The following is a 25,512-nucleotide window of genomic DNA, read 5'->3' as shown; positions in this document are numbered from 1 at the left end:
CTCACGTATACAAGAAGGGTGGAAAGGCAGGAGGTGGATGGCCGGAGGGAGAGGAAAGGTCCAAGGGGGTCCTGCAGCTCAACCGGCGCGTTTAGCAGCCGCCGTTCCTTTTCGGCCCTGCTCCAAACCGCCGTTCAGGCCCCCTTTGGCTGTTGGGTGTTCTTGCTGCTGCGGCCTCCGTCCGCTGCGTTCCCAGGACTTGTCTGACTCGTTGGTCCAAACCCTCAACTCCTTCTTGGTTCACTCACTCCTCACCACCGACTCCTCACCGCAACCAACTGACCACCGACTCCACTGACTGACTCTTCACGACTCTCTCTTGACGACCAACTCCCTCTGGCAACCGACTCAGACCAACTCAGACCAACTCACCACTCACTTCCGTTTGCGCCTTTTATAGCGCCTCCAGCGATTCAGCCGCCGGCGTTTTGGACACGCCCATCGGGGTGCTCACCTCGGCCCTGGTTGGTCGCGCGACCTTCGGGCTCCGCCCTGGATGACGACGGGCGGGCACGCCCCTCTTCCCCTCTGACGAGGTGGAGACACGCCTTTCTTCCCCGACTCTGCCTCGTGGTCAATGGCGGTTATTGGAGGGGAGGTGATTGGGAATCGAGGGCTCAGCAATGACGAGAGGGGATGTAATATGGAAATGGAGGTTTTGGGGATGGGAAGGAAAGGGAGATTTTGGGGATGGGAAGGAAAGGGGATCTATTCTCTTTCACTGGTGCAATGGAGTACTTCAATTAATGGGAGACACAGCCTTACCCTAAAACACAGAATAAGAGATAACTACCAACAGGGGTATTCTATTATTTGGCTGATGTCTATGCTCGTGGACTAATTATGGGATGCCCTTTCACCTTTACACAGCTCCGGAGGTAGGGGGGCGCAGAATAAACAATAATAATAATAATACAGCACACAATCAAAAAATATACAGTCCTCATCTCCGCAACAATATATACATATATATATATATATACATATATATATATATATACATATATATATATATATACATATACATATATATATACATATACATATATATATACATATACATATACATATACATATACATATACATATACATATACATATACATATACATATATATATATATATATATATATACATATATATATATATATATATACATATATATATATATATACATATATATACATATATATATATATATACATATATATATGTATATATATATATATATATGTATATATATATATATGTATATATTGTTGCGGAGATGAGGACTGTATATATATATATATATATATATATATATATATATATATATATATATATATATATATATATATACATATATATATATATACATATATATATATACATATATATATATACATATATATATATATATACATATATGTACATATACATATATATATATATATACATATATGTACATATACATATATATACATATATATATATATATATATATATATATATATATATATATATATATATTGTTGCAGTTCTCTACGTCTGCCTTCTCCCCTTATCAAGGGGGAATTAATCCCCTTGTCTTTACTGGCCTGGCGGAACCGAGACTTATTACGTCCCTCCCGGACACACGCAGACTAGGGTTTCCGGACTACTTTCTCGCTCGTACCTAAGTACCCGCGCTGCCCTGGGAGCGAGGAAACAAGCCTCGCACGAACCACGTGTGATGTGAGTACGCCGAGAGGATTGCGTACACGTGGTCCACGCAGTCTTACTTAGTGGAACCCGATTGGAGCGATCTTATTCGTGCCACGCTTAGTCAATTGAGGAAACCACAGGAACGATCGAATCAGAAAGAAAGAACAAGGGGTTAATTATTCCCACACGTATATACAGTTCAAGGACGAAGAGACACAGAGCAATCCTTAGGCAGTCTTAACTTATCCCTGGGACAATGGGCCCGTCTCACACACTCACACAGGGGATTGCAGATGGGCAGGTGTTCCCCACGCGTCGATGTCGTCGTCCAGAGACGGCCTCCGTCCGGCTCTCCACGGCCCCGACACGTCCTGCGAAGATGGTGGCAGGTGAAGGCAGGGACTGGTGGCGCGTCTCTCGTAGACAGGGATGATCTGGGCGAAACGGTAGAGGCCGGGCTTTAGCGCAGCTGGCGGTTACTCAGCCTCGTTCATTCGCGCGGCTGAAATGCGCTATTTCGTTATAAACGCGCCTGGCTGTGCCCGCGTATATGTAGCGACCAACTCCTCTTCTTCAATACACTTGGTGTTGGTTAGCGCGTGCATTCTCGTGCAATGGTCAAGTTCATCAGGCAGCAGTCTGCATATCTCTCTCTCTCTCTCTCTCCTCTGCGAGTCCTCTCACGGCAAGTTCCCTCTGTAAGTCCTCTAGAGGGTTTTTGCGCAACGGTTCTTATCGCTACGCTCCCCGAACCTTCTGGAACTCACCTGACTCTTCTCACCACGCCCTCTGACGCCATGCCGCCACCACCACCACCTCTGAGCTCTGATTGGCGGCTCATGCTTACCGTCATCGCTCCTGCCGCTCTGCCTCGACTCCGCCCCGATCCTCCTCTGCCTCTGCCTCCCTCGTGTTAACTCGCCCAATATGAACCAACGTTAACAAACTGGATTGAGGCTACGGACGTAGGATGATCAAGGCTAGGGTGGCTGGGAAATCGGTGGCAAGTAGGGCCTATCCTCCTGGCTCCTACTCAACGCAGAATTAACACTGGAAGGGAACTAAGCTCACAAATACGAAGACATAACTATACTATTGCGAGGCTACATGTTGCTTGTGTGACTAACTATGGGGGACAGACTTAAACCTTTATTAGACTCACTTGACAGACTCAAAACCGCAACAATATACATGTATATATATATATATATATATATATATATATATATATATATATATATATATATATATATATATATATATATATATATATATATATATATATATATATATATAATATGAAAGTTCTGAATCACAAGTTCTGAATGAAAAACAAAGGTTCTGTAATATTAACAGTGAAATAAAGAATTCTGGAGACCAAATACTTTCATCAATTTCAACTTATTTTTTGAGAAATTGTGAGTTATTTGAAAAAAGGGCGATGGTGCCAATATTTTTGGCCACGACTATCTTTGAGTCTTAAACAGAGGTAGGTCAAGATGTTGAGCATTTCTGAGTTGCATATTATATCAAGACACAGATTGTCGGGTAGGAGGTACTGTCGCTCAACAACTGCATACCAAAATGACTAAATTGTTGCACATAGGACTGAATACATGGGTACGCAATATAATGGAGCACACGCTTCTGAAGTCGTTCAATCTCATCACTCTGAGCCCTTCTGATGGCAGAACCCCACACAGGCACACCGAATTCCAGCAAAGGGAGAATGTACACTTTGTATATTTCAACAAGATCAGGGGCACTCACATGTAATTTATTCAACGTACAAAGAACAAAGAGTCGTCGAGCAGTACAAGATATCATCTGCTGGATTTGACTATTCCACTTCAGATGAGATTGGATTATAACACCACAGCACAGCTCACTCTCATGCATGTAAAAATACAATGAATGATGTAGAAACAAACCTCCCACAGGCAATTTGTGTGACCGTACTTCCCATGAGCTCGAACACCTTTCTTGGGTATATTTCGTGATTTGTGGAATTATGTCCAAGCTGACCATATCCTCCAGCACCAAATGTAAATACTCCACCTTCCTGTGTGAAGTATTTTTTGGGGAATGGTAACACGAGACAAACTGTTCTGCATAGGGCAACACAACATAACACTTTTCAAGCCCGATATACTGAGGTTTGGAGATAAAAATGATGTTGGCGATACTTAGAAATATGGTAAGCCCTTAAATATTGCAGGGGTTACGCTCCTGAAAAGTGCCACGATATCCAAAACCGCAAAAGTTAAAACCAAGGGCTTATGGAAAAGGGGGTTTTGGTTACTGGGATTAGAGAAAACGGCGAAGAAGGTAGGTGGCAACCTAAAATAACCACATCACAATTGAAATAAACATGTAAAATAATATAAATCAGCTTTACCATGAAGTCTCCTGCTGCATTGAAGGAGATTATTTGTGGCCCCTCCCTTCTGTAATGTGTCTAAAGCCACCACCATATCTCACCGATCACTTAAAGGGCCATAGATACAGAAAATCATGTTTGGCTTAATCAATATCAATCAATTGATAATCAATATCAATATCAATATCAATGTTTGGATTGAATTTAATCAATCACTACTTCACTGTTAATCACTAACTTGATCATTGTCCATTTTTGGATACATATTTTGGAAGGAAGGATATTAATGTTTTTGGGTGTCCTCTTATGATTAATATGATATCTTATGATTAATCGAGGATTGGCTCCACTCCCCAAAAAATGGCAATTATATTCCCACGTGACCCCCTACGTCATCGGGGGAATTTTTTTTTCTGCAGGTAGTTTTTATAATGATTTTCACTATCAAAGGATTCTTGATCAGAAAAATCTTCATTAACTTCACTTTCTGACAAGTCTGAAGCTGAGACTTTGATTATGTCATGCAGATGACATCATGACCATTACTCTTTTTAGGGGGAGGGGGGTTACCTGATGAGTTTGCCTCTCTCTATATTATTATTATTATTATTTTTTTTTTAACACCTCAAAATTTTTAGAATTAAGAAAATAAATAAATAAATAACCACATTCACTTCTTTATTACTTTAAAATCTATAAAATCACATCAAAATTTTTTTTTTTGTGTGTGTGTGGACCTTTAAATTGCTCTTTGTAAACTGTTGATGCGTTTCTTTTCTAGATCGTCCAGCAGCTCCGAAAAAAACTCGAGCCCCCTCATCCCCAGGAAGGTCGGTCGTCACACACCCCCCCCCCCCCCCCCCACCCACACACACACACCCACACACACACGACAAGGTGCGCGAGAAACACTTTGGGGAACACTTGCACAAACACTTGATATTTGCTCCCCTTTTAAGGATATACCGCACAGTAGATCATTTATTATTAACGATGCATGGCAAACTATGAGAGGCTTCTGGTGCGAGATAACGACCAACGCGGACAAACAATGGCTCACATCCCTGTTAAGAAATCACAAGTGATCGAAATTAAGCCCCACAATGATTAAATAAGTATACAGAGATATTGCCCGCGAATGGTCGAAACCGCGATAGCTAAACCTGCGATATTTAAGGGTTTACTGTAAAGTTAGAAGATATTGATGTTGAAAAATTGCCTTTTCTATCCGTTGCGAAATTCATCAACTTTGAAATAGAGTACTACATTCGCAATAATATGGTGAAAATCACCGAGTGGTGCATTATGAAAACTACACAATGTATCAAGAGTCACTGTGATAGCAATGTCAGCTGATAAAACAATTAAGCTTTATGATCATATATTTTGACCCACTGCCATTAAACCAAGCATAAATTTATGGTAGTTTGTAAACATCTCTGAATGCACCTTTGTCAACGCTGTCGTGTGGTCCTCTCCACAACAAACATGGACCACTTTTTGTGTTCGCAAAGACTTCAGCAGAACTGGGTAGAAACGATCTGTGAAAGGCAAAGCAGGGAATAAAAAGCTTTCAAAAATAAAATGCCCAACCATGCGAAGGTGGTAATCAAATATAGCCTACAGAATTTATTTGTCGAGCTATCAAAGAACACAAAATTAATTAAATGCAAAAATGTATTATTTGTTTTTAATAAAGAAAAAACATGTACATTGGTGCAATATGCTGAACAGCAACGATATAAGTATTCATTTTCACATTTCCTGAAGAAGATGATTTGTGAATGCCTTGATGTAAATCAAGGATGTTAAAAAACCAGCAATACAAAAATTTTAAATTAAAAGCTTTATAAGCTGACCATTTGTAGAATTTGCTGTTTTTTATGAAAACGCAACAGCACGGTGTTGCCTGAGTGTTCATCCTAACTATATAATTAATACAATTCACGGACCGGTGTGCATTTGTTTGTCGCGTTACTCCTCCTACAGTTCTGGGCCGATTACATCCACACTTGCTACATAAGATCACCATGATCCTAATTGGTGCATAGGGGTGTTTTTATATTTGCTGGTGATCTTGGGTGAGGGGAAGAGGGAGGACGCGACACACACATTCTCTATGTAAATGTGTATCGTGTAGCCCCGCCTCCAAGTGTGAGGGTATTACAAGTTTCCGCCCTTTACAGTACAGTGTTCCTGTCCGCACATTTTCAGGGCAGTGAGGTGTTGTGAATTATAACCAGTATGTACATTTTATGCCTCCGCCCCCAAAGGTGGACAGAGGCATTATGTTTTCGAGTTGTCCATCTGTCCGGGCTAAACCTCGTTTTTCTCGGCAAGGACATGTCCGATTGAGACGAAACTTTCATGGTAGGAGTGACACACATGCAGAATGTTATAATTGTGACGTCATAGGTCACGTCGTATGGCAGCCATCTTGGAATAAATGCAATTAATAAAAAATATTTTTCTCGGAAACCGCTGAATGGAAAAATTTTAAACTTGGCACATTGTCAAGTACTCCCAATGGGGAACAAAAGCATGATAACGATGACATCATAAGTGAAGTGGCATACCAGCCAAAAATGTTTTAATCAAACTCCTTATTCTAAAAATCTGAAATTTCATGCATATGATCTATGACCCATTTGTATTGAAACATTAAATTTATGACATCATAGGTCACATGGTTTGGCAGCCATTTTGGATTTAACCTAAAACTTTTAGAAAACATCTCCCAAACCACCAAATCGATCGACTCGAAACTTTACTTGTGTCATTGACTGGGCATGGTGATTAAAAGATGATCACGAAAATATCATTGGTAACATGGTGTGGCAGACTTATTGGATTGAGGAAAATATTAAATTATTATATCTCTTTGTTGTAAGAATCAGAGTTACAACATTGGCTCAGATAATGTTTAATATCATTCGATCCCTAACAATACCTGTAAAGAGAACCAGCGAACATCATATCAATATTCTGCATACATCGGAACTAGTAATGAGTTTACAAATGAGTACAAGCAAGCAAGCCGTAACAAAGTGGTGGTACGTACCATCTAGTTATGCACCAGCATAGCATACAGTTAATGTCTCAAGTATGATCATAGCGCTGAATGACCAAGTTCTTATAACGGCCGCGTAGCGGGCAAAAGACGCATGACACCTGGGTTCAGACGTTAGACAGAATTTCATGACATTCTCCCCGGCGTTAAATCTACACTACCCCTAGGGGTGAAAGCAAGCGGGATAGCAGCATAGTAACTCAGGTAGCAAAAGAGTACATAGAGCAGCAAGTCATGTCAGTCTCAACCTAAGCGATCGGGGCGTCGAATATCTCTTCCGGCGCGTGTTCGATAAGCGTCGGGAGCTTCAACCGCGAGACCAAATTCGGGAGCTTCAACCGTGAGACGAAAGTCCCCCACGTCGGAATAACCGCCCAGACAGCGGCGGCGGCTCAGGGCCGACCGGATCGGGCGTGTGCGGGAGCGGAGCCGACGGTGAATTCCCCATCAACGGGTCCCCCTGGCCGAGTTCCGGCTGAACGGTATCCCCGCACGGAGCAAGATGACGCACCGAGACTGTAGACTCGCGTCCATTTGGGAGCAGCACTCGAGCGTGCTCGGGATTGGCTTGGAGAATGCGAACCTTGTCGACAAGCGGGTCATATTTACTTGGACGAACAGCGCGTTTGAGGAGAGCCGGTCCGGGCTCAGCTAGCCAGCCCGGCAAAGGTCGAACAGCACCAGAACGACGCGAGTAACGAAACAGACGGTCGTGAGGAGTTTGATTAGTAGCTGTGAATAATAAAGTCCTGATCGAGTTTAACGCCCCGTGCACCATCCAGGCCCATCGGTCCAGTCCTAGCCCTCGAGACTTAAAGGCCCAGAGTAATGGCCTTCCATATAATGCCATTAAATGTTTCCACCTGACCGTTCGCCTGAGGCCTGTACGGGGTAGTATAGCTTGAAGCTATATTGCGCTGGAGCAAAAAGGTCCTCACATCCTGGAACAGAAACACAGCACCTCGATCGGTGTGTACATAAGCCGGATTCCCGAACATGGAGAACAAAATCTGCAGACACCGGATAACCGTCGCAGCGGACATATCATTGCACGGGAAAGCAAAAGGGAATCTGGAGAACTCATCAACTATCGTGAGGAGATAGCGAGAGCTATCTGAGGCCGGTAGGCTAGGACTAGCAGGGAGACACGAATCTGGTAGAGGCCCTTTAAAGTCCTTTGCCAATCTCTCCCAAGGCCGAGTAGCCTGAATCAGCGTACCCATCGGTGATTTGTAGAAACGAGCAAATTAGCATCATGATCGGCCTGATCGTACCCACAAACTGTTAGATTGTCCAGGTAAACAAAGACATCGGTTAAGTGTTCCTTCGCGATTATGTCATCTATAACCCTTTGAAAACATGCCACTCCATTTGTGACCCCAAAAGGTAATCGAGTGAACTGGTACAACCTCTGTCCGGATTCAAACTCGGTGTAGATGCGATCGGCCTCCGCGATAGGGATCTGATGATACGCGCTGCGGAGATATAATGTGCTGTAGATCGAGTACTGGGCCACCTGCCGAACCAGGGAATCCAATCCAGGGAGTGGGTAGGCGTCCAATTGCATAAACCGATTAATCGTCTGCGAGTAGTCGATTACCATGCGTTTGCGACGATTTTCTGTCTGGACTACCAGAACTTGAGCCCTCCAAGGCGATCGACTAGGTTCAATTATACCCTCCTTTAGAAGTCGGCTAGTTTCCTCCGCTATAAATTGCGTGTCAGCCCGCTAGTATCGTCGCGATTTAACGGCAACCGGGGTGCAGTCAGGAGTCAAATTTGGAAACTGCGTCAGGGGTTAAATTTCCATCCCGGCCAGAGCACACACAGAGTATTGTCACCTCCAAATTCCATTTCCAACCGTCCATGTCGACGGAGAAAATCGTGACCTAGTAGCACTTCTGCACATAACGTAGGTAAAACCATTAAATGCACATCTGGAAACATGCGGCCATTGATCACTAGCTTCAGCCGGCATTCGCCTTTGGTACGCAGCCAAAGAGCTTGGGAAGCCATGAAAAACCTGTGCGTTGTCCCGAGAATCGGCCATCCATGCTTCTGGACGAGCCGCAAGTCAACATAGCTATCAGTAGAGCCCGTGTCGATCAAGGCGTTGACCATCTGTCCATCAATCATGACTGGAATAACAGCGTTAGTCAACCCGGGTGGCCCTGTAGTTGTCGAAACATCGAGAGGTGGCGATCGAGCCACGCGCGCAGGTCCGATGCCAGCTAGTGTCGAGCGTGAAATCGCCGCGGGCGATGAAAGAGTTCCCGTCAAGGGCGTGCATGCCACGCGAGGCCCGTGCGGGGAGATCACAGTCAAGGGCGCGCGACGGCGCCTCACAGGCTGTGAATGGATCCTAGTCAAGGTCACGTGAGATGCAGATTGTGCCCCGGACCGTGCGAAAAGCACGGACAATGTCGGGCGAGTTCGCTGGCCCGTTCGCTGGCCCTGTGTCGATCGGCATACCTTTGAGAAATGACCTTTCCGTGAGCACGAATGGCACGTCGCTTCGCGCGCGGGGCAAACTGTTCTCAAATGATTTGGATTTCCACAAAAATAGCACTTTGTGGTACTCCCGGCAGATGGGGTCGTGGCAGCAGCGGTGGTCACGCTCGGGCCCGAAGCCTCGAGAGTGTCTGTTGTCCCCGATTCCAGCGGAGGTTCAGCATCCGCTTGTTCCGCTACCGCAGCCCTCTCCGGTCGCTCACCGGTTAGCCCCGCAGTGACGTACGGACGATCGTATGCCTCCGATTGTCTCCGCGCCTCGTCGTAAACGAGCGCATTCTTATGAGCAGTCTCAAAAGTTAGATCGGTAGTTTCTAGCAATCTTTGATGTATCATCGGTGAGTGTGTGAAGAATCAGCTCTTCGTTTGCAAAAGAAGTCCACAAATAGCCTGAAAAATGGCGCAGCTTTATTAATAACCAACTTATACAGATCCGGAGGAGGCCAAGACATCTATAGCAAGAGCCAGTCTCATGCCACGTCAAGCCTTCCTGGCAACGCATTGATTCTCATTCACTTATATACCAAATACGATTTATCAGAAAAATCTCCGAGAGAACGAAGCGACTGGCGAGAGTCCCTCCCACCGTTATAATTCGGGGGAGTCAGCCTTTCCTTTATCATTTGGACCAATTGTTTTTCTGGGCTCCGAGAAAACAGAACTGTAACTCACAAAGAGAAGAGTGTATGCTTAGCCAAACAAACCCATATATTTTATGGGTTTGTGTACATGAGTAATCCAAAGCATGTCCACACAGAGTCATGCGTTGCTGAGATTAACACAAAATATATATGGTTAACGATCATGTCATTCTACTAGCATCACGCCAAAACAAGCGCATGTGGGCGTGGCCCCACGACCAGCCTCGAAAAGCACACGTATACAATTTGTTCAGCCTGACCTCATTTTAAGCTTTTCCTCATCCAAAACTAAAACGAAGCAAAAACCCTTTATTTACTTTATGAAATAGCATTTTTAGACATCATATAAATCATAACACATTAGCACCCAACGTCTATAACTGAACTTTAGGCAATAACAAATCTACTACTTGACATTCCTTCCTCTTGTCTCGTCGAGACAAAGTATCTTAAGAGACAACGTGCCACATCGGGCTTTATTGAAAAATAATTGTGTAATGCGGGTATTGAAAAAATAATTGTAATGCGGGTATCTCCCAAGGGCATATCGTGCGCCCAAAGCGCCTCGCCCGTGCATTTGGCGAACGTGTCGTGTGGTGCGTGCTCGGAGCCTGAGGGCTCAAAACATGAAAGTTCATTAACGTTTCGGATCCACAACGAAGACGTCTGGTCCAGATGAGGTTCTGCTCCGCCAGAGGGTGCATCACTTCCCCTGCGGAACTGGCTCCCCCCACCCTTTGCAGACGCAGTCCTTGCAGATCTTCGAAGTTAATCAACGGTCATGCCCATGAGGTCCCTCACGTGTTGCTGTTCTGGGGAATACAAAATGTCGTCAGTATCTTGTGTCTCAATTTCCTGGTCAGGGTACAGAGCGTAAAAATCCGAATCCGAATCACTTGAAGCAAAGAGATCCGCAACATGTGGATCAAAGAGATCCGAAACATTTGGATCAAAGAGATCCGAAACATTTGAAGAAAAGAGAGGGACTTCCTTTATGTCAAAGTCTCCCATGGGCGCCTGGTCGGCTTGCGGGTCTAGGATATCCACGTCGGGTCCCTCGACCGCCAGACCCAGTGTCGCAATCAGATCCATAGTTGGGTCGGAAGGGGGCGTGCAGCTGTCCGCTTGTAATACATAAGCAGCGTTAGCCAGTACACGCAAGGGGTTTATAGCACAAGTATCACAGTCATCACATACACCGTTACAGGCAGCAGCCAGTTCCCACATGGGATCCACACAAGTATCACAGTTGCCACAAAATTCAATGCAATTTTCTGGAGCGCCGGTCGCAACTGCCTTGTTGAAGGACCCGTTCAGGTCGACGGCCTCTGTGGTCAGAGCCATAGTTGTTGTCGGCGGCTTCTTCACTTTCCATCCTGTAAAATACTTTCTCATACAGAGGAGGACTAGAGATTTCATTAGTGCCCCCCAAATTACTACCCCGATTATCACAGCCAGTGCGGTCAATAACCACTTCACTATGGTGCCCGTCCATCCCTGGAACCAGTCAGTGAGCCAGCTAAATGTATAAGAATTTTCGCGCGCGATCCGATCGATCCAATAGTATGTCATGAGCCGTAGCGGTGTCGTTTGCCACCCTTTCTAGGGCCAAAGCCAATTTATCTATCCGGAAACTATCCATGACTGTGCCCGCTCCTGGGAAGAAGAAACCAAACACCTTTTCCCCTAGGCTCCCGTGTAGTTTAGTGGTTCCATCTTCGTTCATGACTGACCTCTTATAACGCCTGTCCAAGGACTTTGGGTCTAGCTCATCCAGTATCTCAACGTCAGGAAGGACTGAACCCAGATAACATGTGCCCCCCCAATTATTTGGTAAATAGGGGTAAGCCTTGTCGCCGCATATAAACATTGTCCCATGGGGTGGGACCAGGTGGGTGGATAAGCACTGGAGTCCCTTTACCACCCCATTAATCCTACTAACCCCCCTAGAGAATGTTATAGCCGTTATGTTGTGGTTGTGTTTATCTTGCAGTACTATTCGTAATGTAATCCCCGAGCTCCCTTGTCCCAGCTTCCCGGGGAGAGTGTAGGCGCATTCTGATTCTCCCATACGCAAGTGGCCGGAACCCTGGAGGCAGACCCTCCCTTTCTGTGGTTTGACCCAGACGGGGGCAGGCCTCTCGGCCACATGGGCAATCATTGACGGGCGATAATTAAATTGTCGATTGCAACTCTTGCCGTTGTCAACCCCTTCTCTTTCCAGCGTGGTGACTAAACATGGGGGATCGATAGGTTGTGAGCAGAGGTCATTGAGGGACAAGGGTAGCACTATCATGTGTATTCCTGTGGTGCCTGCTTGGGGAAAGTGCATGCACGACCAGCAGTGTGTCCTATTTTGAATTGTTGCCACTTCCCTGGCCACTTTCCAATATGTGTTTTCACCCTTCTTTGGGGCCTTATTCTGGGGTTGTGGCGTGAGTATGTATTCGATGCATGGTATGTAGTTCCTTTCGCCACCGGCCGCGCCAGGGGTCCAGACGCTGCACCGGACCTGCATAGTCATGCCTTTCTCTAGGCGCGTGCGTGTTTGTAGCTTAAAATCAGGGGTTCCCCATTGGTATCCTGGTTGGGCCAAGGTCTTAATGCTAGCTTGCCCGTCTTCCCGGAACTCTCGTTGCTTTTGTAGTATCATGCCAACGCGTCCAGGCCCTGCCGACAGTGCTAGCCAATTTATGTTCACCCAATTTGTGTGCAGGGCTTTCTGTTCGAAACATGGTAGTGATACTCTTTGTCCCCATGTTACGGTGAGGTGTCGGGTTTCGTTTTCGCATCTATTGGAATCGGAGTTTCCCCTAGCTGCTGTCGCTATCAATAGTATTGTACCTATGATTAGGCCCATCCTTACTGTGTTCTGGGGGTGTGGTGTCTGGTGCTTGTATGGCCAACTTACAGTGCGTGGCGTGGATCCACGAAGTCTTGCCCTCGCAAAAGACTGCCGTTGGTGTAGTCAGCAACACCTGGACTGGTCCCTTCCACCTTGGTTCCAAGGCGTTCTTGCAGGTGAAGTGCTCCACGAACACCTGGTCTTTTTCCTCTGGTGGAACACCTGATCCACAAGTCTCCTGGGAGCGCCTGGTCTACAGGTCTCCAATTTCCTAATCCACTTTTTTCCAAGTGGATCCAATTTTATTCAATATTCAATTTTTAAATTCAATCCCATTTAATCCAGTCCAATTCAAATTAAATTCCATCCTTCTCTCAGCATCCCATTACCTGTTTCCAACATCAATAAAAATAAAATTATAAAATTAATAAAAAATCAATCATCTCAACTCTCAAATCGAATCAAAAAATAAAAATAAACGAAAATTACTTCAGCGAGAGTTTCCACTAGAATTAACACAAACCAACCACCTTTAACCTCCATTAACACAAACACAAACCACCATTAACCTCGATTAATACAAACAAACCACCATTAACCTCCATGAACCTCCCCCTATTATTTATTTATTTTCACGAATAAACAAATAATAGAAATAACCTGGTTTACTTCCAATTTCAATTCTGGTCAGTTCTGGTGTCTGGTCACACACAATGTTTTCCTCACCCACTGTGATTCGCTCAAAATAGATTCTCACTGTTATGTCTGAAATTAAGCTACCCTACTGGGTATTCGTGAAGGGGGTCCATCTTTCCCAACCCCTTCCTTCACACCAGCCACTTCACGTTGTCCACCATACTCACTGAATTGTCATCAATTCTGAAATTCGTCTCATGAAAACACATCCCAGAGTCTAGTGTAACAGCCAGACAAACACATAGACACGCTAAAGACCCCAGGGTACCCATCAAACTAGCTTGTCCCCAGATCAACAACACAGCGAAACATGTAATTTTACTAAAATAATCACTTACTCATAACTAGCTGGATAACTAGCATAACTAGCTCAACACCTGGAACTCATAACTAATACTCATACCACTAATTACTCATAATAACTCATAATTACTTCTGTAATTACTCATACCAATACTTACTTAAAATAATGTAATATCCCAATCTTCACCCCCTATGCAAATCGAAGCACCCCGGACAACCCACAACCAATATCAACCACTGTAGCCGCCTTCCCCTCCAGGCAGCCACACGCAGCCACATACATCTCCATCCACGTCACACAAGACAACAGCCAACGAGTGTGTCCACCACACAGAAACCTTTGGCAATGCAACAACCGAACTCCCAGACAACCAACAACAAAACCCAATCCATCTCCATGGCTCATCAAGCAGTTCCAACTTAATCCAGCTTCACATACCGATTTCCCCAAAAACTCGTGAAACTTCACCCCCATTTTAGAAAAACCCTGGACTAAACCCTGACACCCTAAATAACTTCAGACCCATCTCCAATCTACCCTTTCTGTCAAAAGTTTTGGAACGTGCTGTGGCCACTCAACTCAAACATCACCACTCTGCCAATAACCTGTATGAAACATCCCAATCCGGATTCTGCTCCAGCCACAGTACTGAAACTGCTCTCCTCAAAATCACCAGCGACCTTTTCTCTCCTCTGATGCCGGCAACCTCAACATTTTCATCCTCCTCACCTCGACGCCTCCTTTGACATCATCAATCACACCATCCTCCTCACCCTGTTTAGACCAGCTTGTGCCTATTAAACCCAAATTAGTTCACCCCCAAGCCTACAAGGACCACCTACAGCACTGCAAAGATGTCCTCTACTCCACCTACTACCCTCAAATTATCCACTCTGGCTCCGGAATCCCAAAAGCACTCTTCTCTACAATAAACAAACTAAATAAACAAACTTTACAACGTGAACAAACTCCTCAGCTCCCTGGATACCACCACCTTGCTCCACACACCTGTTGGTGCACACCTGTGCACTCACACCTGGTGCCACCTGCACCCTCCTTCCTTCCTGGACCATTCATCCAAAGCAAAATTGACAGCATCTACAACAGCTTAATCACCACAATTCACTCCCCCTTAAGGTGTCCCCCAAGGTTCAGTTCTTGGCCCCCTCCTCTTCGTCCTGTACCTATCCCCCCTTGGTCACTTAATCCGTCATGCACCATAGCCAATGCACCATGGTCTCCAATTCCACTGCTTCACCGATGACATCCAGCTTTTTCATCTCCACCAAATCGTGCTCCACCACCACCCACTCTATCCTGACAAACTGCCTAACTGAAATAAAATTCTAGCTTCAGATCAGCTTCCTCGAACTTAACTACGCTAAATCTGAATTAATCTTCATTCCCCCCAACATCGATGGTTTCCCAGTATCCACATCCGGAATCTTGGCATCATCATTGACCAAAACCCTCTCCTTTGAAAAATACACTAAACAGATCATAAAGACCTTAAACCTTAATCATAAAAACTGAAAAATGCTTCGCCATGGAATAGTCCACCACTCATATAAATAATCATAAGAGTTCTGCGAAACATCTCCATCTTTAAAACTTAGCCAACCATTTTTAAACCACATGTTTTCCCCCCAGAAACAAGTCACATTCTTTGTATATTGCCAACATTGTTCATCGTTTAAGTATCATCCAGAACTAAATTTTTATAAACCATCAACTTGTAGATGCATTTATTTATATCCCATTAACCCAAGAACTCTCAATTGCTTGGTTATATTTTAGTAATGTCATATATCCATATTTCTTTTCCAAATTGTTCCTGATATACACATTAATCCCATCTGTCTTCGTTTCCAGATGAACTCAAATCAGGAAATCAACACAACTCCTTATTACCTCCAATCAATTCAAAATTAAATCAAACAATTCAAAACCAGATCGGATCAGCGATCAGAAATCACTTTTCCAATCAACACATTCCAAGCAACAATTCATTCAAAGACCAAGCTTAAAAACACAACTCTCATCTTACTGTGACAAATAAGCAACCAACCTACTTCACACTAAAACAAATAACTTTTCATCACCCCTTTCTTCTCCACCGCCTCTTACACTTAAACAGATCATAATTACTCACTCATACACTGTTGCCCATCACCCAGTTGCCCCAGACCCAAACACAGGTTTGAAATCCCAGTAGGTTGTTCTTCAATCCCAACCATCATGTGATCCCAACATCTCTCCATTTATTTCGTTCCTCATGGGGTTGGTGTTTTATGGCCTTTACCTCTTACCCAATCACACTGCACATTATTCCCCGTCCTTGATGGATAATTTTACATCCAGATGGGCACAGCATCCCATTTTTGGCGACCCAGCCCTAAAACAAGCCCCTGGACTCCTTGCAGGCTGGACCAAAACCCCTGGACCTGCCTCCATGGAACAATGACGCCTAAGCACTCAATTAGCCCTCCCAGTACCAAAGACTTACAATCAGACCGACAGACAGACAAATAACAGAGGCATGTCGCCAGCCCCAGCACAGGACATCCCCTTTCCGGGTAGGTACAATATAATCCACAGCATCGAAATGCCAATTTCTATCCGGGGCCTCGCAAAGCCAAAATCCATGCCTGCGTGCTCCATCATGCAACCCGATCTGTACTCGGTGCGCCCGGCGCCCCCTATAATCAGTGAGTTATAATAACCACAATATCTCTGGCACCCAACTCGTGATACCACAATTTAATCCACGTTACTTGCATCTCTTCATCCTCACAAATGTCCTCCTCTTGACATGACTTAAATTAAATTCCAGCGTACTGTACCTGACGCGTCCAGTCGGCACCGGAAGTCTGTTTATTTCTTGAGACCCCTGAATCGGGACATCAACGACAATTACAACGACAAACAGGACTCGATATTCTCTGTTCATTAATTACGTACATGATTTTGGTTTTACCCACAATATATGTCCCGATATTCTCTCCAGATTTAGGTTCTATATCCTGTCGTTAAAGCAACACCCTGTAGACTGACTCCGCCTGTCGTTCTTCCAAGGTTAGTGAATTCCCTCTGACCTTTCCCTTGCATATCTCGAACAAAGGTCAACTAAACTTTAAAAAGTCAAACTTCGAATTGGGGTAACCAGCGCTTTATTATCCCACAAGTAATGCAAGTCCGGCGACAATGGACAAATGACCATTAATGTGGCTCTACATAGCATAATGCTAACTTCTACGAATCCAACAACCGTCACACTTCGTCCAAGGACCTTCCGTACGAGGCGTGCTTCACAATGCCCATCGCACATCCTTCCTCGTTCGCACAACGCTTCATCAACGCACCTCCTCGCGTCCACACCTTGGCACAAGCCACACCACATACCGACAGTTGGAACCTCGACCGTCCTCCTTCCTCGGATCAGCGTTCTGTTGAAACCGTGACATTTCTGCCTACCTCAATCAGAGATCTCTCTGAATCTCATTTATTCGCACTGTATCTCACTTACTGTATGAACAAGACTTTTTGGCTCCGGAAATTAATTACTCTGTCTAGAAATCGTTTAATTTAACCATCCTAAATAAATCCATCCATCTATCCATCTTATAAATCCATCTTAAATAACGTATTCGTCCTGTGACATTGCCTGGCATATATGTCACAGCCGGCCACTATTCCGACATGGCTCATGACTCATGTCTAATTCTGACAAGAAGATGAAGGATGAAGGACATGATATGAAGAAGAAGATTCTGACAAGATACTGACATGTGAACGTCCGACATCCAGCAAAGTCGAAATGACCCACAATGCATTTGGGCACACACTTCCTCTGAGAGTGGGCGAGTTATCGCCGGCACTCTGAGCAACCTCATCGCACCCGACCCCAAAATGCACTATATGACACCAATTTCAAAGGTGAGCTGCCTCAGCGATACATCCCACACATACAATCCACAATATCTGCCATTGAATGAACTCTTCAATTCAAGTAAAACACACATATTGATTCGAATTCTGCAACCATCTCCAAGAAACCGCTTCATATCAACAGTAGATCGACAAGGGCACTCCGGGTGCTTTCCTGACCCGATTTATATCAATTCGCTTCCCAAACACTCCCAAACAGATGAAAATCCGGACTCAGTTCAGGACCTCGCCTGTTCTCTCGGATAGACGTTAAAATGGACATTCCCGGCCTGAATTTCCCCCAAGTCGAGCAGATCGCTTACAAAGTTTCACACCGAAACCCTCTGCTTTGCACTTGACACACAGACAAACACATTGGCCAGACACACACGTCAATTAACATCCCAATATACATTCATTCCTCATTCATGTTACGTCTCTCATTCAAGGAAAAGGATTTTTTGGGACGGGTTTGGACGGGGGTTGGTTGAGGTGAAAAAAAAGGGGAGGCAGGGCGGGGTGTTGGGGTGTTGCCTAGAGCCCCGGGACTGAGCTCAGGTCTTGGGGGGGGGTTGGGGGCATGGTGGCTACCTCCCCTTTCGCGGGGTCTTGGTCCGGATTATGGACGAGCGGCATTAGCCGCTGATTTGCTTGCTTAACTACCTCCTTAATTGTTTCACCTGGCCCATTTCCTGTGAGCTTATTTATTTTCTCTGGTCCACCAGATCCTGGCCTGCTTTATCTGGACCTCTTGTCTAGAACTTAGTCTAAAGCTTCCTGGCTTGACCTCGTAGTTGTCACTACCTTCTTGTCAAACCTACCTGGTACCTACGCATTTCACCCTTCCTGGCCATGTCCCTTTGGCCGTCTAAGTTTAGCCACAGCCCTTCGTTCCCTGGCATGCAATGGCATACCCCATCTTGTCTCTGGGCTGTTCCTTCCTGGAAAAATCTTGGCCACCTGGTTTCAACCTATATGGCTGTCCGACCTCATTTTCCCCTCCTGGTGCTAACTGTAACTTTAAGCTTACTGTTAAGTCCTTACTGGTTTATCCTTACTTGTTTATCCTGGCTTTAACAAAGCTACGCCATTCTGAGGCCTAAATGAGCCTCTACTTACAATTTCTGTTCGAGTGCAGACAGCGGGGAAGACAAGGAGACTGAACCCGCTCGAAGGAGGAAGGTACGAATTTGGAATAATAGCCCTCTAATATAAAACAACTCCCACCTTTAATCAAATCAACGTGCCGGCGCCGGCCTCAGGTCAGCCTTCCTCCTGTCCCTCGGGCTCCGTTTCCCGTCCTCCGCGTCTGTTGACACCCCACTTCTGGTACCATCTGTGAAGAATCAGCTCTTCGTTTGCAAAAGAAGTCCACAAATAGCCTGAAAAATGGCGCAGCTTTATTAATAACCAACTTATACAGATCCGGAGGAGGCCAAGACATCTATAGCAAGAGCCAGTCTCATGCCACGTCAAGCCTTCCTGGCAACGCATTGATTCTCATTCACTTATATACCAAATACGATTTATCAGAAAAATCTCCGAGAGAACGAAGCGACTGGCGAGAGTCCCTCCCACCGTTATAATTCGGGGGAGTCAGCCTTTCCTTTATCATTTGGACCAATTGTTTTTCTGGGCTCCGAGAAAACAGAACTGTAACTCACAAAGAGAAGAGTGTATGCTTAGCCAAACAAACCCATATATTTTATGGGTTTGTGTACATGAGTAATCCAAAGCATGTCCACACAGAGTCATGCGTTGCTGAGATTAACACAAAATATATATGGTTAACGATCATGTCATTCTACTAGCATCACGCCAAAACAAGCGCATGTGGGCGTGGCCCCACGACCAGCCTCGAAAAGCACACGTATACAATTTGTTCAGCCTGACCTCATTTTAAGCTTTTCCTCATCCAAAACTAAAACGAAGCAAAAACCCTTTATTTACTTTATGAAATAGCATTTTTAGACATCATATAAATCATAACACATTAGCACCCAACGTCTATAACTGAACTTTAGGCAATAACAAATCTACTACTTGACAAGTGTACCCCGGAAACAAATGCATCTCTCATTAAATCATCACAGACTTGTTCAGGGGATCGAGGTTCACCTGTACAGTCCTTCGCTAAATGGCGGAGATCCTGAACGAAGTGATCGATGGATTCCGAAGGGTCCTGCCATCGTGAGGAGAGCAGGTACCGGGTGTAGACTGTGCTTTGAGTCTTGATGTAGATTCGGCGTAGTTCCATTTCAGCAGTATCGTACGTGACGCACTGAGAAATGTACTGATAGACAGAATGGGACACGCGAGAGTTAAGCACTGCGAGCTTTGTCTCATCCGTGAGATCAGCTTGGGCTCCCAGGTAACTCGTCAGCAGTCAAAGCCAGTGCTGAAGCTGGGCAGCCGAGTCCGATGCTGGTGGATCCGCTCCGAAGATCGGGACGAGAATCAGCTTATGAGTCATCGTTGTCGATCAAGACAAGAGCCGAATGATATAAATTGTTGAAAGAATCAGAGTTACAACATTGGCTCAGATCATGAGTTTAATATCATTCGATCCCTAACAATACATGTAAAGAGAACCAGCGAACATCATATCAATATTCTGCATACATCGGAACTAGTAATGAGTTTACAAATGAGTACAAGCAAGCAAGCTGTAACAAAGTGGCGGTACGTACCATCTAGTTATGCACAAGCATAGCATACAGTTAATGTCTCAGGTATGATGATAGCGCTGAATGACCGAGTTCTTATAACGGCCGCGTAGCGGGCAAAAGACGCATGACACCTGAGTTCAGACGTTAGACAGAATTTCATGACACTCTTAAACCGCTAACCCTATCGATGTGAAATTTTAAAAATATCATCCAACACCATTGTTTCATATAGTTTTAAAATGATGACATCATTGGTCACGTGGTTTGGCATTCATCTTGGATAGAAAAAAGAATCTTACCTGATCAACACGAAACTTCACAAACATGATCCCCTACCCATGCACATGCAGAGTGCACATTTTTAAAGGTCATATGTCACGTGGTGTGGAAGCCATATTATCTTGAAAGCCGATTAAAAAAAAATCCCTCTGAAACCGCTTCACCGATCGATGTGAAACCTGTCATAACTGGTGAAAATATGATACTTGAAATCAGCTGAAGGGATTTAAATCAAACTTGTTTATTTTTAGGTCAGTAAACAAGGGCATTTACCCGTTGTGGGACTCTGCTTTGGCATATTGGCGACAGTCACATTGCTCGAGCTACTTCATGCAAACATTCAGGGTTATTAGCCTTCCCCTGCACAGGAGATAAGGGGGGGGGGGGGGGGGGTGGTGTGTGTGTGTGTGTGTGTGTGTGTGTGTGTGTGTGTGTGTGTGTTCTTTAAAAACCATTAAAGGTGACAGTTTGAACATTCAAAATACAGTTTGATCGAGAGGTAGGTGGTGTGGTCGTGCTTGTTAGTAGATTGATGTATTTAAGGTAAGATGTGCATGATTTAATGATATCATATTATCGAGTGTGTAAGGAAAGTTATAAATATATGATAATACATTAAATCCTATTACGAGTAAAGTTGGAATAAGTGATGTTGCATTGATGGGTTGACTTGACTGCCTGGACGCAACTGAGGTTGTGGATCTACTGATGTACCATCTATTGATGTGGATCCATGATCGAGGTTGTGGATCCGCTGTTTGGAGAGGTCCTGGGCTGAAAGGATTGAAACCTCGAGGAAGAACAGTGCCCAGCTGATGATCCATGCAGTCGGGAAACTAGTCAATTGCTTACGGGTTAACGTTCTTGCTTTAGGTGGAGAAACTATGTTTGAGGTTTACAATTTAAATAAAGTTGAATATGGGATGTTGTGAAATTAACTTTTTTTTTTTTTTTTTTGTATACTGAATCGAGGCTCGTGAAAGAGCTAACATTTACTTCACAAACAAATCAACCAGACAAACAAAATATATAAAAAGAGGGAGCGGAAGACAAGATGGGGAGAGAAGGGGAAGCACACAAACACAACATTTGAGAGCAGGGAGATGTGTGGAAGGGAGAGGGCTTGGGGGGAGGAGGCATGGGAAGGGGGGGGGGGGGGGGGAGGGAGAAGTATAAAACACAAGGACACCAAGGACTTCCACGACAGAAGTTGGTATTTCAAAAAAGTGGAATTGGGGTGAAATTAGCGGGGGTAGAAAAGATCAAGGTTTTGGATGGGGGAAGATAAGAGATGGTGGTGAACAGCTGTTTTAAAGACCTGGAGGGTGGAGTGGGATTGAGGAGAGTGAGGGAGTTTGTTCCAGAGGCGGGAGAAAAGAGGAATGAAGGAGTGAAGGTGAGCAGAGAGTCTTGATTTTGGCAGTTTGACCATAAGAGGGTTGCAGGCAGATCTTGTGCGACCTGTAGGAATATTTGTGGGACAGAGCCCAGAGAGAGCTGGGGGGCAAGGCCAGAGAGGAGTCGGTAGAAGACGGAAATACCACCAACCTGCCTGCGGTGAGTGAGTGAGAGGCCCTTGGAGTTAGCTTCATCGCGGGAGATTCCAATGATTCTGAATGCTTTGGTTTCAACAGCGTGAAGACGAGCTAGGTGTGAGGCAGGAGCACCAGCCCAGAGGGGAGAGCAGTATTCCATTGAGCTGCGGATGAAAGCCTTGTATGTGGTGAGGAGCTCAGGTGTGCCAAGGAAGGACTTCGCACGACGGAGGATGCCCAGTCGGCGACTGGCTTTGGAGGCCAGATTTGAAATGTGGTTTTCCCAGGAAAGATCATGGCAGATAGTGAGACCCAAAAGCTTGAGTGACAGAACTTCTTGGAGAGGATTATTCAGAAAGTGGATGGGAGGGTTGTCCAATCGGTCTTTTCGGAGAGACATCGTAAGTGTGAGATTTGTCAGGATTGAAAGACATGTTCCACTTGTTTGCCCAGTCTGTGATTTTGTCCAGGTCTGCAGAGAGCGAGGAGGCTGCAGACTGCTGATCTGAGGGATGAAGAATGGAGCGACAGAGAGTAGGGTCATCAGCAAAGAGATAGAGGATTTTCAAGAGAGTCAGAGAGATCATTGATGAAGACCAGAAAAAGCACAGGGCCCAGAACACTGCCTTGTGGAACTCCAGCCTGAACAGGAAGAGGAGATGAGAGAAACCCATTCAGGGCCACACGTTGACTACGACTAGAGAGGAAGTCCGCCAGCCATGCGTGGAGATTTCCATGGATACCAAAAGAGGAGAGTTTGGTGAGCAGAGCGGGGTGCCAGACCGTATCGAAGGCACGTGATATGTCAAGGGAGACTGCTCTAATTTCCTGTTTGGCATTGAGGACCTCCATCCATTGTTGAGAAAGCAGAAGCAGCATGTCCAGAGTAGAGTGTCCAGGTCTGAAACCAAATTGATGATCAGAGATCAAGCCATTGGAGAAGAGGAAAGATTTCATATCTGAAGCAATGATGGATTCCCTGACTTTGCTGATAATTGGGAGAAGGCTGATTGGTCTGTAGTTGCTGGGATCTGTTTTTGCACCTTTTTTGTGTAAAGCGGTGATGTTGGCAGATTTCCAAGCAGATGGAAGATGACCTTGAGCAAAAGAGAGGGTGAAGAGAACAGAGAGAGGGAGTGAAAGAGCGGAAGAACAGGATTTTAGGACCCGTGGGCTGATGCCGTCAGGTCCAGTTGCAGAATCCGAGTCGAGGGTTGACAGAAACTTTTCCACCTTGTCAGGAGGAAAGGACACAGAGTCCAGGAGCAGCTGGGTACGACTGGGTACGGTGGGTACAGAGAGGGATGGGTTTGGGACACAAGATTTAGAGGCAAACACAGAGTTGAGGCATTCAGCTTTTTCATGTGTGGAGTCAGCCGTGTGGCCATTTGAGGTGAGGGAGGGGATGGAGGGGGAACAAACACCAGAAACAGATTTGACCAGACGCCACCAGGATTTGGAAGAAGGAGACAGATAAGAGAGTTCGGTCCTAAGAACGGAGAGATATTGTTTCCTGGCTCTCCTGAGGGTGGACACACACTTGTTTCGGGCTTTGTGAAAGGAAATGATATTTCCTTCCGTTGGATTTGCTTTCCAGGAGACGAAAGCAAGTTGTTTCTGGGCAATAGCCTCACCACAAGATTCTGTGTACCATGGACGGGAGGAAGGGTATGACAACTGAAGACGAGATGGGATAAATCTGTGCATGAGAGAGAGCAATTTACTTTGGAAGAATTCCCAGGACGAGTTGATGTCAGAGGCGGTAGAGATGGGAGACCAGTCCAGATGCTTGATGGCTGCTTGAAGACCGTGCCAGTTGGCCTGAGTGAAATGCCAGACTCGTCGACGCTGAGGAGGCTCTCTGAGAATGGTCAGAGAGATGTCCACTTACATTATTAATTATTATTTACAATAATCCTTTAAATTATTTAAGTTTAGGAACAACCGATACTGTACAATTGTGTGTGTGTGTGTGTGTGTGTGTGTGTGTGTGTGTGTGTGTGTGTGTGTGTGTGTGTGTGTGTGTGTGTGTGTGTGTGTGTGTGTGTGTGTGTGTGTGTGTGTGTGTGTGTGTGTGTGTGTGTGTGTAAAAGAGAGATAGAATTGTGAGGAACAGAAATGAAAAACGAGATGTGTGTGATGATTGACATTTCTTTTGGTGAGGCTTCTCCCGCTGATGTCATTATCTTTTGGTGGAAAATCCACTATACTGTTTCTCATATATTTATATGTTTCTTCTATGTTGATGTGATTTTAATGTGTTTGTTAAACTACATTTATATGATATTGTTGTGGATATGAGAATGTTTTTTTTTTTATTGTTGTGTAATGAATTGTTGTAAAATGTCACCCTCCTTCCTGCATTTGTTGTTGTATAAAGGTCAAAGGGCGTTCCCGTAGTTAATTCCATAAAACACACGAAGGACACCATATATCCCTGTTCAGTAGTTATATCCTTATTATGTGTATTAGTGTAAGGCTGTGTCTTCCATTAATTTAAATACTCCATTGCACCAAGTGAAATAAGAGTAGATCCCCTTTCATTCCCATTCCCCTTCCAGCAATTGCCAACTGTTCCCTCCGCGACTCCATTCGCCACGAGGTCGGCTCGGAGAAGAAGGGGGAGGAGCTGCCGAATCCTGGGCGTGCCCGCCTCTCGTCATCAAGGGTGGAGCCAGAGGGCCGTGCCGACCAATCAGGGCCGAGGCGAGCTCACCTATGGGCGTGTCCTGGACACCAGCGGCTTGATCGCCTGAGGCGCTATAAAGAGCGCGCGCGAAAGCCTTGAAGTTGTTGGACTAAGAGAGAGGAGTTCTGAGTTCTGCAAAGGGATGAGCTTCAGAGAGAAGTGCGCAAGGAGGGAAGAGAAGCGAGAAGGAAGCCTTTAACACAAGTGCGCGAGAGAAGCGCGGGGGAAGCCTTGAGAGAAGTGCACGACGTCACCCTGCTCGCTCCCAGCCTGACGAGGC

At 45.1% G+C, this 25,512-nt stretch overlaps 2 protein-coding genes across 4 annotated transcripts in view; both read right to left on the bottom strand.

The window, feature by feature from the left end:
• Positions 1–25,512, bottom strand: part of LOC144893281 (uncharacterized) — a 1,021,022-nt gene that overhangs the window by 850,406 nt on the left and 145,104 nt on the right. The gene's annotated exons all lie outside the window — the stretch shown is intronic.
• Positions 1–25,512, bottom strand: part of HERC4 (HECT and RLD domain containing E3 ubiquitin protein ligase 4) — a 237,876-nt gene that overhangs the window by 181,898 nt on the left and 30,466 nt on the right. For all 3 annotated transcript variants that reach the window (XM_078783317.1, XM_078783318.1, XM_078783316.1), the window contains exons 6-7: positions 5,516–5,607; positions 3,618–3,748 (exon numbers count right to left, since the gene is read on the bottom strand). In XM_078783317.1, coding sequence (XP_078639443.1) covers positions 3,618–3,748; positions 5,516–5,607 — 223 coding nt within the window. The remainder of the gene's footprint in view (positions 1–3,617; positions 3,749–5,515; positions 5,608–25,512) is intronic.

Source organism: Myxine glutinosa, chromosome 8 (genome assembly GCF_964187855.1).
Source record: "Myxine glutinosa chromosome 8, kmMyxGlut1.1, whole genome shotgun sequence".
Taxonomy (NCBI): domain Eukaryota; kingdom Metazoa; phylum Chordata; class Myxini; order Myxiniformes; family Myxinidae; genus Myxine; species Myxine glutinosa.
Note: the sequence above shows the minus strand (reverse complement) of the source record. Positions and strands in the feature narration are given on the sequence as shown.